This window comes from Falco naumanni, chromosome 10, assembly GCF_017639655.2.
Source record: "Falco naumanni isolate bFalNau1 chromosome 10, bFalNau1.pat, whole genome shotgun sequence".
Taxonomy (NCBI): Eukaryota; Metazoa; Chordata; class Aves; order Falconiformes; family Falconidae; genus Falco; species Falco naumanni.
The window spans coordinates 4,589,251-4,607,820 of record NC_054063.1 but is presented as its reverse complement, the minus strand read 5'-3'; the positions used below and the strand labels follow the sequence as shown (position 1 = coordinate 4,607,820).

The 18,570-nt window shown below is 37.8% G+C and overlaps 1 protein-coding gene across 15 annotated transcripts in view; it reads right to left on the bottom strand.

The window, feature by feature from the left end:
• Positions 1 to 18,570, bottom strand: part of PPP6R3 (protein phosphatase 6 regulatory subunit 3) — a 64,197-nt gene that overhangs the window by 40,882 nt on the left and 4,745 nt on the right. For 8 of the 15 annotated variants that reach the window (XM_040609033.1, XM_040609043.1, XM_040609034.1 and 5 more), the window contains exons 2-4: positions 7,336 to 7,505; positions 6,853 to 6,965; positions 1,822 to 3,609 (exon numbers count right to left, since the gene is read on the bottom strand). The exons of 1 other annotated variant lie outside the window; for it this stretch is intronic. In XM_040609033.1, the coding sequence (XP_040464967.1) occupies positions 1,822 to 1,833 (12 nt within the window). In that variant the 5' untranslated portion in view covers positions 1,834 to 3,609; positions 6,853 to 6,965; positions 7,336 to 7,505. The remainder of the gene's footprint in view (positions 1 to 1,821; positions 3,610 to 6,852; positions 6,966 to 7,335; positions 7,506 to 18,570) is intronic. 6 more of the 15 variants (XM_040609028.1, XM_040609027.1, XM_040609036.1 and 3 more) reach the window with 6 other exon arrangements.

Below are 18,570 nucleotides of genomic sequence, written 5' to 3'. Positions count from 1 at the left end.
AATCTCCCCTAAAGAAAAAAGGATAACTTTGATTTCCAGTTTACTGAATTCACTCTTCCCAACTTCTATTTTTAATCTATCCACTGTGTCTTGGATTCAGAACAACTTGCTCAGCAATTAAGAGCTAGGGAAGATAAAACGGGCACTGCATTAACGCACTAGAGTACCACCTCTACCATTGAAGAAAATGCCTATGAAGGTAGAGGAATTTTAATAATTTTAACTTGCAGGCAACAAAGTGCTGGAGCCAATTTCAACACTGGACCTGCTCTCTCACTGTACCTCCCTCCATAAACTCAACACAGGAGGAAGAACAAGGGACAATAAAATATCTTACACTAAGATGTGAAAGGGCAGTGGCCCCAACCACTGAAATACGGCCTGTTACAGTAACAAATGTGTAAGGATGAGCAACTTCATCTCCCCTTACAAAATGCTACAGCACCTCCATGTTAATGCTGTTGCCTCAAGACACCTTTGCAAGCAGCTGCTACTGAGACAACTGTGCCAGCAGAAAAGATTCAGCCTACAATAGATTGAATAAACTCCTGCTTTCACCTTTCATTAAGCTCAATACGGGTATGTGCTCTACTCCCCCCTCTCCAGAACAGGGCTTTTACATGACATTTAACCTCTGGCATAGTATCAGCTGGTCTTATAGCAATGTAGAATTCAAGTGGATTGAAAGAGATACTACAGATAGTGGAGAACAGTAAGAAACTTTTCCTTCCTTACAATTGGAAGCAGCATGGTTTGAGCAGTACTCATTTAAATAAGGAAAGAAACACTCCTTTTGCTCCTTTACTAACTGCCTTCCAAGTGTGAAGGATTAATTCAATACATTACTGCTGTACATTAGCAACATCAGCTGTGAGGACATGTAGTTACTGCAGAGAATGTAGGTGAATTTTACCATTTTAGCAAGAAAATTTCTGTAAGCTGCAGGCTGTATGCAGGAGCAAGCTTAAAGACAATAATCAAACTATGCTTTTGTCATACACTCTTATAAAGACCTAAAATCACCAAAACATCTATTTCTTATGCAAACTGAGGTGGTAGACAGCTTTAAACATTTATTTCCAAGTTAAAACGGATTCAGCATGCAACTACAGCTACTTAGAATGGTGAAGTGTCAAATTTAGTACTTGAGCAGTTTTTAGAAAACAGATACAAGTCCAAGGATCCAGCAGAACCCTTATGACTCTCCATTAGCAAGACTTCCAGTATTTGGCCTAAATATCAAAAAGCCTGGTATACTCATTATGGAGTTGTCATAAGTTGTAAGCATACGTAACTGCCCCCAGATTACACAGCTTTCTGATTCTGTTTGACTCCCATATCAGAAAAGGTACAGAAAATTTTAATTGCGGTATCAGTACTTATAATCATCTGAGATCCTATACAAGGATTAAGTGGTTAAACAGAAAAACAATCTTTTATACTAAAAGTGTTAGTAAACTTACAAGCAGGGTTCAAAAGACTTGATCTCACAAATTAGCTTATACAAAGTTATTGAAAATACCAGCTTGTGGGTATTCAGGCTACACACAGACTTACTGTAAGCAAGTGAAACTAGTGCATTGTTAAAGTCAAAGGATTTATTTTTTTTAAGCCTCTACAAAGTAGATCAAATCCCTCCCCTTGCCCCAGTTAGTGAAAGGAGCATCGTTGCAAGTAACCACAATCAATGCTAATTCCAGATGTAAATCCCTCTGCAGCGATTAAAGCTCATTTCAGTAGCTTCAACATATTTCTCAGTTACTTATTTCAAGAGAAATTCAACAACGGAAAATAGCATCAAAAAAAAAAAAAAAGGCATACTACTGCAAACATGTTACTGTGTTATTTCACAAACTGTCGCCCAGGCAAGCTCTTTTAGGGGGTGCTCCCTCAACATGTCAGGTGGCGGCCAGAGATTATTCCATCACTTTTCAACAGGAGCCCAGGTCCTTTGAAGTAAGGAAAAATAAACAACATAAAACGTGCCAAAGAGGAAGTCCAGGAACCCTGAAGAGAAGAGAATTTTCTTAGGCTTTATCACTGGTGATAATCTAGAATCAGCCTACCATAGTCCTGAATTGAAGGTTTAAAAACAAGAAGTTATTGTTATTTTTCCCACAGCCTACTGTTCTATCCTCCCTCCCAAAACCTACCCATTCTGAAATTTTGAATTATTTTCATATTTTTTTTTTCACATTTCAGTCCCACTAACACTGTAAGAATTATACTTTACGTCCACAAATCAGGAGTACTCCTCCCAATATTTCACTATCTGCAAATTTATGATAAATTCCGCAGGTCAACTGGGTTGCGTTAGTCCCAATGTTCAACTCCATTGCCAATATAGGCAGAAAAATCACAACATTTGGATTGAATGCAAAAGACTGCCAAATACAAGACACACTCAAGATTAGATACTAGAAGAAGCAGAACAATCCAAGATAATACTGAACACACTCAGATATGGAAAGAAAAAAATGTGTTAAAGTTGGTAAAGCTGCTGCAGATCTCTGACTGTCTTTTGTAACTTGAGTTAGCTTTCCATAATCTCTGAAAATTCCCAGAAAGCAAGACTAAGACTACCAATTCATGTAAATTTAGTACTTCTGAAAGTTTACATCAGCTTGCTCATGTACAAGTTAGGACAATTCAAGATCCTAAGGAACACCTAGCTTTCAGAAACATATTGCTTTGTCTTCTTGGTTAATATTGTTAACAGATTCTTCTCTGAATGAAAGCTGAAATAACATTCCATACAGTAACATTTAACATAAATGTGAACGGAAAGCAAGCAGTCCATCAAAACAAAGAGGCCTATCAACTGCTCTGAGATACAGGTAATGAAATCCTCACTTAAATTGTTTGCTAAAGGGAAGAAATAAAGCTGTGAAGCTATCCTTTCAGACCAGAAAAACATCTGAAGTCTATTTGCCTACTACAGCTGAAGAAAACTACACTGTGTATTTTGTTTAACAGTAACTACTATGTGGTTCTTTCTAAAGACCAAATGCTTAACTGCCACCTCCATCAAAAAAAAAATTGGTAACAAGTGTATCAGTAAGTTTCTCTGTAGCTTTGAGTGGACATGTAGCTGTCAAACACCTTTAGCAGATAAGAGACATTCACGTTTTCAAGCTACAGGACAAAAACGTGAATTCCAGTCAAACAAGCTTCATTTCAGACAACGCCTCCTATACTGAACCTTTTAAAAAAACAGTTGTTACATTCAAGCATCCAGAAGTCCCTTTAATAAATATGAAAACTATTACAAATAAGCTGCTCATTTAACTTAAACTTCTAAGCATCACACTTCAGCAAAACATGAGAAACATACTTTGCAAGGAGGTACTTTCAACCTGGTACCTCACACTTCTTCCAAACAGTTGAGTATTGGTAGCTACAAGCAGATACAGGGATCCAGACCAGTGCAGAAAGCAAACTGGAAGGGCCTCAGCTAACCAGCTGAAGGCTGTTACCTGACAACTGGATGGTCAAAGCACATACACAGAGCTTCCAGTAGGAACTTCACAGATTGTACAGCAATACCCAGTTTCATTTTTCAAGCAAGAGAAATTTTTTAAAAAGTTTAACAGTGTCAAGCTGAAGATTCTGTAATATATGAAAGTGAGAAACGCTACATAGAGAGTTATAACAAGAACTGCATTATAAACTAAAAGAAAATTGGAAGTTATGTACCATCATGTTTTCTCACTATAGGGGTCAAATGCACAGATGAAAAAAAAAAAACAGTTACTTGTACACCAACAACTTTTCCATGATTGAAATACATCCTAAATTATGTAGACTGCTTCAGCAAAACAGGTTTTTACAACTCCTGTATAGCAACTAGCAAAAGACAGCTTAGTTGTTGGATGTAAGGAGAGCAGCCACCAAAGGAGTCTACGGTGCCACCACAGGCTTTCAAGGTCATATTTCTTAATGATAAAAGCATTTCCAAAGCAAATAATCCATTGCCTTCTGAAAACTAAGTAGGTAGGTAGGTTTGGAGAAGACAAAGTAATGAAGATAAATTCTTATGCTTTTATCATTAAAAGAGAATCTACCAACATTAACACCTTTAAATGCATTCAGTGATTTCTTCAAAACACTAAGCATGCCCTCCACCAGTTTCCCATAACAGCAGTTAGTCCCTAGCCACATTTAGTTAGTTTCCAGTTTGGGGGTGGTTTTTTTTTTTCTCCTTTCTCCAAACAACGGACAGTAGACACCATGCTAGCATTTAAAAGTGCTTATTCTGACACTGATAATGGAAAACAAAGCTAAGCCTGAGTGCATATCTGAAAAAATTTTAGCTCTAAACAGAATTACCAGTCACTCAAGCTGACAGAGAAGATATTCCAGTGGCTACTTTTTAAACAGCCTATTTCACTGCCAGAGCATCACTCCTTGTAAACCTGGTGTCTACAACTGCCTGTCCTTTGCAGGCTGGGGCACAATTCCTCAAAGCGTTAAATATCCCAGAACCTATTAAGTGGGAAAATTGAGCATTTATGCATTTAGTCTGGAATCAAGGGCAATTTGAAGAAAAATAGTACAGCAACTGCACTTGTAGCTTGTTTATCTAGACCAAAACAGTCCTTTGCTGTAAAATAATGTTAATTTATAGCAATACACAGTTATGCCGTAACTGATTCTCCACTTAAAGAATGCAAGAAGTAATCCCTCCTATATGGCAATGCACTTACACTGCTGCTTCTACACTGAAAGTTCAGGGAGAAAAAAATTATGGAATTCTTTGCCTTCTATCCCATTAAAATAGTATGGGTTTTAAATAGCGTTCAAAACTCTGCTCTTAACTATTCTTCAGTTTTATTTCTAAATACTTCAAGTACAATAAAGACCATACTTACCCAATAACCTATATTTTCAACTAAAGCAGTGAGGTTTGTTCTGTTATTAGCTTGAAAGATACAAGCTATTGTCCCAAGTCCCTAGCTTTAAATACATTACATTAAAGCCAGTAACCACAAATTAAAAAAAACAGTAATACAGGAGAGTTTTCATGGCACAGTTTCCATTTCTTAAACAAAATGCAAGGTTCACTTTATATAGGGTAAAAATCTCATGTGAACACCAAGTAAAATGTAGTGGTCTCTTCAGTATCAGAACAGACTGCTTAGGCCTCAAATGTGAACCCTAGTGGAAATCCATTTTTTGAGAAATACTCCACTACTTAGACTAACATTTAGACTTTCGTAAGTTAGTGAAGTTTCCAAGAAACTTTGTGGAGGAGGGAGCCAACAGACCTTTTGAAACTAGAAGGAACAAAACAGAACACAAACTACAAACACCTTTACCTCAACAATTCAATACATATTGCACCCATATTTCAAATACTGCGCACAGTCCTATTCCATTTACAAGAGGACACAGCAAACTGGAAAAGATACTGGAAGGGAAACAAAACCAACCAACTCTTTCACAGAGTGCTGGGAAACCTTGCACAGGCTAGCCTCACCTTCCTTCTCCGCCAGCAGGGCATCTGGATGCTTATTATCATTAATTTGTAAGATTCAGGAACTGTGGGGGAGCACTCCTCATAATTAAGCTAAGCAACATTTCAGTGTTTTGAACTATCTGCAGGTAAAATTTCACTTACATACCAAAAAACCAAAACACTGCACCTTCTCCCAAATGCCAGGAATTCCTGGGTAACCAAATGTTTTGGAATACAAGACAAACAATTCAGCACATTCACGGCCTATTGTACAATTTAAGCTTGTACTACAGATACAATTCCTTCCAGCCGTTACACTCAGTTACACTCATTTACGGCACATAGCTCCTCACCTCAGCTAACTACTATACTTTCAGAGGGCAACTACATACCCCAGTGAAATGCAAGCAAAAGACCCCAGGTAGCAGTCCTTTCTTGACTGGGAGAGAAAGGTGTCAGAAAACTGTATGAGGACACAGGAGTTTCCATAACGTCCTCTAACAGCTACTGCCACCTCCTCCTAATGCAGCAAATTATCTAATAAATAGGGACTTCCACTCCCCTATCTGGCAAGGGAAGAAGCAGGTTGCAGAACAGCTGACAACTGAGACAGAAGTGAAACCACTTTGACCTTTACTTATCACACTAGCTTCCCTTATTTATACACACTAGCTGCACTTTTACCTATATCAGAACTATAAATACATCATTTTTTTACATTATATAGATTATATCCATCATGTGCACATATAATCCCCCTTCATTATGAGTGAATGCCCCAATGATCAATTGCTTTGACACACTGAAGTACGCAAGTCAAAACTAATTAGTGTTTACTGAAAGACACCAATCCCTCAAAATTCAAGGTCATAACCATCCAGCAAACATACAAAAACCAGCTGAAATCTAGTTTGCAATGAAGTTACAAGAGCAATTTTATACCAAGCAACAGGTGTATCCTTGTAAATTCCTAAACTCTATCTCAACCCACAGGTTAATAAGTATTAATAAATACACAACTCTAGTACCTACAATAATTAGGAGTTAGACATTCATCTCCCCCGCTCAAATAGGAAAGATAAATCCTTTTCTAGTTTGGCTGTTAAAGTGGATTTACATTTAGACAATTAAAATATTAATTGGTCACAGAATTCTTACAGATTCTTCATATTTTAAGTTCTCTCAGTTATCTTCAAAACAGAAAAGAAGATACCCATGTACTGAGAAAAGCAGACTGTTCCATAATAATACAAAAAATTTAGGTAAACAATGCATAGCTACCCAGAAGAGAATTTTAAACGGAAGCATGCAGTTTAGTATCAAAGATTCAGTTGCAGAAGGCAGTATTACCATATTTCAATGTAATAACCTATAATGCTAAACATCATTCATACCTAATATATGTCAGTTCATGAACACATTTGCTTTGAAACTCTTCCAAAGAATTGGAGGCTGGGCAGCAGATACACCTCCTGGCACAAAACCAAAACACTTTAAAACATGCTCCCTGTAAAACAAATAGAATAACCACAACAGTGTGTCTAGATGACCCTTGATTCTCATTGTAAGAACAAAGTGGGGCAAAGAAAGAAGATAGTGCAACAGCAGGGTGGGTTAAAAGACAGAAACAGCCAGCTAGAAAGCAGTCAGAAAAAAGCTGCAAGAGAAGGGAAGAAATGGCCACACAAAGTCTGAACTGCAGAAGGAAAAGCAGCTTAGAAGGTGGTAAATCTGAACCTACAGAAATCAGGTAAATAAGTCTTTAGTGGACATCAGGGACATGAAAAACTTAAAACATTCAGGAACCACTTAAAATAAGGCTTTATAGATGCAGAAGCTAAAACTACTGCTGTAGGTGAAGTTTAATAGTTTCTTACCTGTTAAACAAAAATTTTTTAAAAGTTAAAAAAACAGAACGATTTGTATTTTCTCAGGCTTCTTGCCCATTACAGGGTATCCTGGCAACAGCAAAAAAATCTTTCAATCTACAGTATTAGCAGATTAGCAGGACTGAATTAGGATTGAATTAGATGAAGCAGATTTCTTCCTACAACGACAAAAAAAACATTTTATAATTTAATACTGGTAACATGTTCTACTAAATAGCTAAACTATTTATAATAACTGCACAAATACTAAGCATTGCTTTGCAAGGAATAAGACATACGAACTGAAGAAGGAAACAACATGCTAGGAAGAAAAGTGTCTGCTGGGTGCAGCATACTCTTGAGAATAAATTCAAAAGCAGCTTGTCATCTGAAAGACTTTTAAACCAACTTTAAACAAACACCCCCCTTTACTTTTGGGAGATAAAGGAAGAAATTTCTTTGCCTCGCTGAAATAAAACTGACTTTAGAATCTGCACTTGACTGTGGAACTTAATACAAATGCAGACTTTTTTACAAACTATTAGCAATGTCATATGAAGTAACGCCTTCAGATCCAGAAGACCTGAAATATCCATTACTAGTTTTCTGCAGCAGTCTTTTTCTATCCTCATAATTAGTCTCATTGTATTAACACCTGATTTATCCACAAACCTGCACAGAAATAAGTGTACAGCATTAAGAATGCCAGTTATTTTGGCATAAGTCTGTATGAACAATTCAGCCAGTTTCAATCTGAAATCAGTTTAACTTGAAAAAAATGACACAGTCCACATACAGACTTACAAAGCAACCAGCTGTTTTAAGACTGTATTCTATCACCTAAATTTCATGGCTAAGACAACCTCTGCTTTCAACAGTGTAATTGTTTCAATGTAAACCAAAGAAACATTAAAGAGTTTAATGAGGTATCCATAACTGACTTCCAAGTGACACTTACCTGCCTGTGCTTTGGTCAACACCTAATAGGCAAGAAAAAAGCATCCTATCAATTGATGCTTCTTTCTGATGTAGCTGTTTCTGGTAGTTCTAAGATGAATTTCCAATACAAAAAATTCACCTTCCCTTTCCATCAGTTAAAGGGCTTTTTTAGTTTGCTTTTTAACACAGATTTCAAGCAAGAACAGACTTTTGTTTCATTTGGAAACATGGGTAATATTGTTCATGGAAAAAAAAAAGTAGAAGTACTAGCAACTAAGAAGGTTTGCAAATACAGTAGTATGTTAACTCATGACAGTGACTACCTAGTATTTGGCTGAAAAGCTCTGCTATCAGTATGTCACAAACATATTGTCAGCTAAAAAAACCTGCCAAATCATGCACCTCAAATGCATTTCAAGTATTCTGCTAAAGAGAAGAACAATTTAACTTTACACCTTCCATGTTAAAGATAAGCTGTGTCTTCAATGCTGTTTCTTGATCTTTGCAGATAACCTAATGCCTCTGTCAACCTAAAGATATATACTACAAATAAATACCTCTCAGATGAAAAGAAACTCTGGCATTCTAGTTAAGCAATCACTCAATGAAAGTGTTTTTTCTTAGCTTTCTTAGGGCTAGTAACTTTTGTGGCTTGAAATATCATGTTATCTCCAACAGTTCTGGAACCAAAAGCCACCACATCTGCGTTTTACTCACAACGGCACAAAGGCTTCAAGCCTTAATGCACACAAACACTAAATACAACTTTCTCTAAGGCTATTTTAATAACCAACATATACGTGAACTGAAGGTCAATGTAATACATTGATTGGCTGTAATACTTTCGAAGGTCACATGTGTTTTCATCCATAGACCTTCAGGTCTGCATGTCTGGTAGATGTGTCAATCCTTTGTGAGTCAAGTGACTAACTAGAGCTGAAAAAGTAAACAAGTGTACTCGACCTGGACTTAGTTTAGTTTACTGAAGTTTCATCGGTTATCATTTCTGCATTTCAAATGCACACCTACGTTCAGAAATATTGCTCCAAGAAGGGAGAGAACATTACTTCCTCAATGATGTCATGCAGAAGCAAAACAGGAAGCCTGCTTAGCTTAATGCACTTTCAGAAGAGTTTACAAATTCTTAAAGATACTGTTCGTAGATATTTTGATTGCCAGTTAAACTGCCCAAATGAAAGCCACTATTATTCATCCCCTTACAAGGATGTCTTTCTGACATTTCTATTCCTCTTTCTTTTTGAAAAGAAAACTTCAGTGTCTAAATCCCATTGTTAAGCACCAGAACAGCCAGCTTCTGAATTCAATACAGTAGGATAATAAACACACTACAGTGTAATCAAAATTAACAAGACACTGACAGAGCAAGTATTACAGCATACCCTGGGAAGGCTGTTCCACCAGAAGCCTGCTCTGGTCAATCAGGACTTTTTCAGTCTACCTCAGAATCTAGAAGAAGAATGACTTCCACTCAGTGGTACAGATGGTATATTGGGTCAGACTGTTCCTCTCTGCAGCACAGATGAGGTACTGAAAGGGACTGCAGTATGGATGGATAATGGAGGGAAAAAAAAAAAAGAAAAAAAGAAAAAAAGACCAAGAGGAGTTCTTTCCTTAAAATAATAAGAAAAAGAATTAACTGACTGGATGACGTTCAAGTCTATTAAATCTGGCTTTCCTACATCCAGGGATGGCTTATATTCAGCAACAGATCAGCCACATCAACATGGTACTCCTGTCAAGGAAAAGTGGGACCAGGCAGAATGGAAGTATTGTCATGTACACATATTACATTCAAATATAAAACTGACAGCTCATCATCACTAGAACATATCCATGCTCACATGTTTATCCAATATACCAGAAAAATAAAGCAAGGCACAACTATCCAGCACAGCACCCATCTTCACATGATGTGCAACAGCATGGTAAACCTGGTTCTAAAGTATTACCTGATGAACTTCATTCACACTTCTTTTTAATAGAGAAGTTAACCACTATGTGATCAGCTGCCATAAACAGGACTAAACAAATTTTATTAATGCTGCATGGACTGGGACACATCTGCTTTAAAACCATTCCCATGCATCACTATCGGCCGGCCTAAACACTGAAACTAAACAGGTGTCTCTCCTTTTAGAAACCAATGCAACATTTGTGCATCCTGGTAAAAAAGTACAAGAGCTACAAGCTACTGAATAGTGCTGCTCATACAGTAATTCATTTGATGCATTCAAAACAGTAAGTTATATGAACTAATGTAACTGAAATAAAGCTGCTACACAAGATGAGGGTTTTTTTTCAATGTAAAAAGCCTCCATGAAAAAATTCCAGTTTTACTTTGTAGCCCACACACCCCCACCATGGGGGCAATCAGTTTGACAAAGCCACTAGCAAAACACTAGCATCTCTTCAGGGGCAATAAAGGTGTCTGGACTGCAATTAATAATGGAAAATATAAGCCACTACATGGTTTACTTCTATTCCCTCTTTGGGCCATGCTGTACTCAAAACAAGCACAAGTGTTTTTATACAACACTGTGCTTAAGTTAAAAAAAAAAAAGCATTTTTTTTTTCTACTGGCTTAATGGCCCAGAAAGAGTCCCTAGTGAAGTTACAGTCTAGCAATACATAACCATTTAATGTTAAGGCTCAAGGCAGAGCACTGAAATGATCATTTAAGATTCATCACTGGTCCTTACTGCACCTCTCCAAACGTCTAGTAGGAAAGACAGAAATAATAACATGTTCTTAGAACACTCTGGGCTTAACTACAGAAGTTAATGAGGAACATCTCTTCCCCAAAACTTTTATTTAAGCAACCCCTTGAAGAGATGGTCTTCAAAGAAAAGAAACTTGGCCTTAAAATGTGTCTACCACCACTAATTTGGTAGGGTGGAGACAGCTGAAGGGCAGAGAAAACCACGCATCTGATCTAGATCCAGTCCAGGATTCTAATTTGTGAACTAGTGAATTTTATTATAAAATCTGTGTGACAACCAAGTCAACTTTTACACACTGTAGAAGTGGCTCACTTATGCTAAGACTTGAACTCTGAATGCTCTGGCTATCTGTTCCAAACACCTTGCTTAGAGGGCACATTTGTATCCTGAAACAGCACCATCTGCGCTCAGAATGAGAACCAGGATTGAAACGCCATCCAGTCTGACAGAGGAGTGCTACAGGAGGCTATAAGCAAAGCAGCTCTGCACTACCCCTTGCTGTGCAGTCTCCCTCTGCTGGCTCCCTGACACTGGTCAAACTTCTGCCAAGTCATTTCCTAGTGACAAATGTACTTGAAGTGACATGCAGTTGGTGGACGAGGGGAAGGAGTTTCTGCCAAGTCCCCATGCTGAAGCAGTTCAAAGGGTCTGCCAATCACCACAGCCAGCATGGCCAAGGATGAGGGAATACACCAAGAGGGACAGGGCAACCAGAATCTGTCTCTTCCATCTTTGCCCCAAATCACATCACCTTAAGCCTAAATGCAGAGTAAAAGTTCTACTGAATCCGATGATAAATAACAAGACAAGATGAATTTGGACAATTCCACAGTCAGCTCAACCACCTGATAATCTGCAAGTGTAAATGAGTCCTGAATTCCTGTACTACTGCTCTGGAAATGTATAAATCAGCAATGCTGACTGCTTCAGCAGTACAGTTTTCTTTTTGTGTCCGAACATTTAAGGAAAAACTAGTTGAACTTAACATGACAGCTTTAAGGTTAGATGTATGAATTTTAGCAGGGGTTTCTTTTTCTTAAGCATTTATATTCTATTCTGTTCCAGTTAGTACTCTCAAAAAGTGTGTGGGTTTGAATATTTTTTTTCAAGACACCACCATCAGATCAGAGATATAGTTACCATGGCTGCACTGGTGCTTTGCATGACTTGAACCACAGCTTTAATTTTTAGCATTTCGCTCAACCTGCCCCACTCTGCCCACCTAGACTGGACACTAGTCAAAAATAGCAGGCAAGAGGTGAGAAGACTACCGTTTTAACACGCCTACCAGTATTTGGCAATAGCATGATAGAGTTCCCTAAGGTCATACCAGAAGCAGTGCTACTAGAAGGCAACACAGCTGTATCGGACACTTTGCTGTTCACAGCTACTCTGCCCCGTCTCTCACTTCCCTTAATTAACCTGAGTACAACAGCAAGCCAACCGGCCACACAGATTTTGAACGCAAATCTCTACTTGGCATGGCACACTAAACAAAACCATATAGGCATAACTGGCTTGGACATTTCTAGAAAGGCACTGTAGTTATCATGTAAACATATCCATTTTCTCTGATCAGCCTTTAACTGTTCAGCTGAACAAGTTCATCCTCCTTTTTACCTAGCTGGTTAGACCTTGGAAGTTGGTTGTATATCAAATTTTGATGTGCATGAAAATATATGGAGGTAGGAGAAAGCTGCTTACTTTGGCAACCTCTAACCAGGACACCAGAGTGTTCTTTCTGTATAGACAGTACATTCATGTCTGTCATGAGCTTTCTTTTGTATGCAAAAATCTTAGTCTTGTTAAAAGAGGTACTTAAGAACATTAGCAGTTCAGAAACAGAAGCCAGCAACCCCTAGGAGCCTGCCAATGTTTTGCCTCCTGAAGCTCCACTCAGCTATAGCTGCTGCCAGAATTAGAGTGGCCACTTGTGTTAAGATAGCAACTCCAAAATTAAATTCAAAGCTGTTGGTCACTTCTTGCTTGACTCTTCACTTTCATTAGAGGTTCCCTGGTCCTTTTATTCAGGTAAGCTGCATCTTCATTGAGGGTTACCTGAACTTCACTGGTTAAAGGCTGTGGGCAAGATTATCTTCCTGCTTTTCTTCATACTCAGGTTTACAGAACAATTAAAATAAGTTTTGACAGCTGCACATTTTCAAGATGTCAGGCAAGACTGCCCTTTTAATTAGGATATCAAGAACTGAGACACTAAATATACTACCCATGATTTCTCTGCTACCATATCCTGCAAAAACTGACAGAACTGATCAACCCACCCTGCATGCATACACAGACAAATACTCCCCTAACATGACAGTATCACAAACACATTTTGTGTTTCAAACTAGAAGTTGGAATCCCTAACACTCTTCAAAGAGTGTGCAGGCTTGCCAGCACAACAAGAAAAAAATGAAGGTATTTCTTATTTTAATCTTTAAGCAGGTTAAAATTCATCTTTTGATTTACTCTTGGGGAAAAATAATTAATCTGACTTCAGTTGCTACAAAGCATAAACCCCATCTCTACTTACTTCTACATTCCCTTAATTTTCACATTTATCAGTGCAAGCCCTAGCACAAAAGTAGGAAAGTTATTCCAATGTCAAGCAAGAGAAATAAAACACAGCAGCAGCACCTGGACACAACGGAAATTATGCCACTTTACCATACTTATTATACCATAAATGTTGGTATCTGCATTTAGACAAATGCTTTAGTGCCATCTGGAATCTTCCCTAGTTTAGTGGTGATGTTATGGCTTTAGTTGAGCCCTCCTTTCCTTCACAGAACATAATCCATGTATTTGGGACAATAACCTATACAACTTTTCCCCATCTCTGCAGATATCCTGAGGATGAAGTTAAGTAATTAAAAGAGAACAATATTTTAATACATACGGAATGTCAATTAAGAACTGAATGCCAAACAGTTGGGTTACCTTATCAAGGGTTAAGACAACTGAATAGAGATTCAGTATCCTCCACAAGCATTTCCCCACCATTTTTGGTAATCAAGTGCTAGAAAGCCCCCTGCCCCATATTATTTAAACACTGAGCACCTTAGCATTACATAGTGAAAACACAGATGGAGGAATGACCAGCTTTTCTGAGAGACTCTGCTTATAAAACTAAGAAAAAATTGCTTTAAATGAGAAGATTTCACCCAAGTCTCACCTACATAAGTTTAATAAATGACTATAAATCTTAATTTGGTTATGTGCAAAAAAAGTTCTGGAAGAGAAATTAGAAACCCAGCAAAATAATGAAAGATTACTGAGAAGGCATTTTGCAGGTAAAGTCTGAAGTGACTATTAAGTTAATATTATCTTTCTTCCTCCTTCCCCCATGCCCCAGGCAACGTATGTTATGGAGCAAGTCATGCCTGTAATCAGTTTTGCTATGTCGTACTTTTACAAGCCATGCATATTGCAGTTATACTGTGTTTTTAAGGCAGAGCTGCCTGTGGTGCCTCCACTGAACAGAAATATGCCTACACCACGGAACTCTTCTATTTTGATGGACAACACTAGAAAAATCAAGACTGCCTACAGAGTAAGCTGCCTTCTTCCAAATGCAACATGTGCCCTACTTATGAAGGAAAAGCCAAAGTTTTATATGGAAACGTCAAACCTACTCTGTTTTCTCTGTAATCTTCAAAATAATCTTTTTCAAGTTTACTTCAATGCTTCTCTCTGGAGTATCAGAAAAGGAGTACATTTGTTATACAGCCTCTTCCAAAACTATCATAGTTGCAAGTGACAAACTACTGGGCAAATCCACCTCAAAGATTCAGTAGTTTTCTTAAGAAATGCTGTTTTCAAAGGGAGATTACTTTCATATTCTAAGTCTTTACACTGAAGTGATCATCAGCTGTGCAATATTGTAAGCACACCAATATACACATGCAAACAGTTTTAAAAAGCCAAACAACATGCCAATGTCATTTTGGAGTAGCCATTATTTCAACTGGCTATGCTTCCTCTCTCAATTTCTTCACGCCCTTTCAAGACAGGGCTACATCACAGTAATACACCAAAATACTTCTAGCATCCATTCCTTCCTACAAGTCTCTTCTCCAGCTATCAATACATCTGCCAACAGTTTTCTCCCACTGCAAGGGGTCTGAACTCCCACCAAGAAGTTTTACTTTACTAACTAGGAACTGCTAAAGTAATAATGTTATAATTATTCCAAATGCAAGACAAATGGTTACCAAAACTGCACTGATACTTAGTTACTAAAAACTACATTGATACTTCTGTACTGTATGTTTATTCAAGGGATCTGAAGAATAAAGTTTCAAAGAAAGCAAGTAATTTAAAATGCTAGCTCAGAACTTAAAATTATGAAGTATTTCTAACAGCATTTACATGATATAGCCCTAAACAGCAATACCCTGCAGAGCAGACATGTAGAGATCAGCTTACTAGAAGTCTTCTATCCTTTTAAGTAATATTAAGGATTCCACACAAATTTTGTCAAGTCTTATTATCAGCTCACAGAGTCAAGCCACTGCTGTGGCAAGTGGCATAGAAATTAAATTAGTTTGAAATGCTTGAAAGTCTAGAAACAAAACTTCACAGGTGGTTTAATTGCCATTAAAAAAAATAGCTTGATCTCTTTCCTTCTCCTACTTTCCCTTCTTTATTTTCAACTGCCAGTCTGCTTTTAGTTTGGAGGGGGATGCATTCACTGTCTGCTGCTTGCAGTTTTTTCTATAATAAAAAATTTGAGATCATTTTCTCTCTCTAAAAAAAGAATCCATTTAGCAGTCAAACACATTTATCATTTCTACTTTCATTCCTCTGCTTAGTATTTCCACTATGTAATATCAGAGTTACCAACTCACATTTCCGGAGAAGACCTTAACGTTCACATATAATCTTTACAGTCTCCAATAAATTTAAAAAAATTATAGACATTGAGATGATCTGTAATCCCTCCCTCTGATACGGATGAGGCCAGTATCATAGCTAAAAAGTTTCTATTTTATTAATTAATAATGTTGTTCTTTACTGCATGGGGCTATGATTTCAACATGGGAGGGAAAAAAGCAACCCCACTGCATTCTTGTCTTCAGCTTTATGGCTAGCATATCCTTCTGAGGAATGCAAGCAAAACTTCAGAAATCCCATGTCCAAATAAGAGAAGGATTGGACCAGCAAATTTAAAAAAGCTACTCTATAAGCATTAACATCATTGCTTTCTGTTATGCCCTAAAAGGAAGCCAGTTTCCTATAATGAAAAAAGACAAGACATCCAACAGGTGTTTCCTATATTACAAAAGGTACCAAACAACCTGTGGGTTTTTTCAGACTTTGAATCTTTTTTCACAGACACACATATATGTAAGAGATTCAGGATATTAAAGGCAGACAAAAAAAGCCCACCTATCTTTTCAACTCAAATCCGGGCAACTATTCAGCAACTGGAGAGTTAGGGACTAATTTGTATTTATAAATTGCATTTTTGAAGCAGACTATCCAATCCAAGTGTGGCTGGTACACTGCAGCCATGGCAAGGTTCATTTAGGGTTTTTTTGGCTCTCAAAACAAATAAAGAATACTGAAATACAGCAGGAGAGCATACTAGAACAGCCAGCCACAGAAAAAAAAAAAACCACACCAGTGTGCCCATCTATGACTGAAACCATTAAGACAACCGTACCTGGCACAGCTACTGAGAAATAAAAGCAATCAAACACTTATAATGGGTTGAGACAAAGTTGCAAGTTCAGTCCCCAATCACACATTACTGGTCTTCACAGCAAATTTTTTTAAGCTTTTGGATTATAAGTGACTCTAGAAGAGAGTCTTAGCCCCCCCCCCAAAAAAACCAATAAAGCTACAGAATTGCAGACACAGCTTCATAACCTGATGGCAAAGTAGATCCCTTTTAAATGAGGAAAGGGCATCCAGTAACACCACTAGTAAAGCAACAGGAAGGACTCAGTCATGTCAGAAGGAATTGTGAAGTTTTGCAAGTATCTAACAGTTAATTAAAATTAAGCACCAAATGCTATTATCAACTCACAGCCACGACAGCAATTATAACCTGCAAATCTCAACAAGCTGTGCAGTGATCTTACACCACCTTTCATCAACTACTGGATTTCTATCTGCATTGCCTTTAAATCTTCCTCCATTCCCCTTTTTGAAACACCACTTGTTAAAACAAAACCAGCACACTAATCACTACAAGAAAGGCAAGCAGCATGAACAGACACATCTAAGTTTTTTATGTTGACCATTAAGAAATGCAGACCTCACAAATGTTATCTTTACCATCTCCTCCATCAGACAAATTTCATCTAAATACAGTTTCAGTGTACAATACCTTTTTACATTAAATGTAACCATGTCACTGTAACAAAGAGCCCATTATCTGCATCAAGTACACACATAGAAGGGTCCTTTGATGAATGCTTGCTTGTCACAGCCAAAAGGAAGAACTGACTTCACAGCCAGTTCAGTCTAACTTCTACAGCTGTCACTCACAGGTGGGGGGGGACAGGACCCCAAACATTCACCAAAATGCTGTTAGCCCTCAGAATTGCCATGAGCCGTAACAAACCTTGTAAGAGCCAGAAAGAGCACAAATGCTAACATGGAAGATGGGAACAAAACCCCTATGCTGTTGCATTTTTCACACTGACCTTCCATCTGGAATGCATGCTGACCAGTATCAACATGACATGGAAGGTGGTTTCCTGTAGATGCAACCCACCCACTCAGAAGTGGGTCTGTTCCTGCCACCACTACAGCTTTGTTTTAGCTGTCCCTAGACCTCTCATCCTTTTTCCAAGATGCTTGGTGACAGCAGCTAAACTTCTGAAACGATGTAATCTACTAATTATTTTCTAATAGAGTTAGCTTCCATAGGTATAGTTGGATACCTGGCAAGTCTGTCAGACCAGTAACAGAAGTAGTAATGCAAATTAGTGTAGTTCAAAGCAGTTCTAAAATTTCTAGTTGAACTCTTTAGATTGGAGACTGGTCAAAGCAGTACACGGTAAGTAAGAACAGAACATGAAGAGAGCCCTATGTCTGCTTTAAAGGTAAAGCTACAGTGTGTTTCACAGAAAGTTTTTTCATTAAGACCTTACCTATGATTTCTGCCCTACTGAAGAAACCCTACACAAAACCACAAGACTTTTTCCACTGCACTTACACAAAATAACAGCAAATAGAAACAGTAAAAATACAATGCTATGGGAAACACTAACTATATAACCACTCCTAAAGATGAAAAAAGTCTGCCCTGTGGAGACAGCAGCTGATACTCCTTTCACAATGCAAGTAACATTGAAGTAATACCACTTTGTCACAAACCAAGCCTTTAGTAATGTCTATTACCTCCCTGCTTTATGCTCCAACTCAGTCACTCAAACCAGTTACAGTAAAATGAAGAAGAAAAAAAATGTAATCACATCTGTACTAGCATTCCTACACCCACTGTATAAAGCACTGCTTGAAATTGTTATTAACTTGCTTTGATTTATCTATGAATTAGGGCACTACAAGTGAGGAATGTGCATCACCTAACTGGTGACTAGGGTCT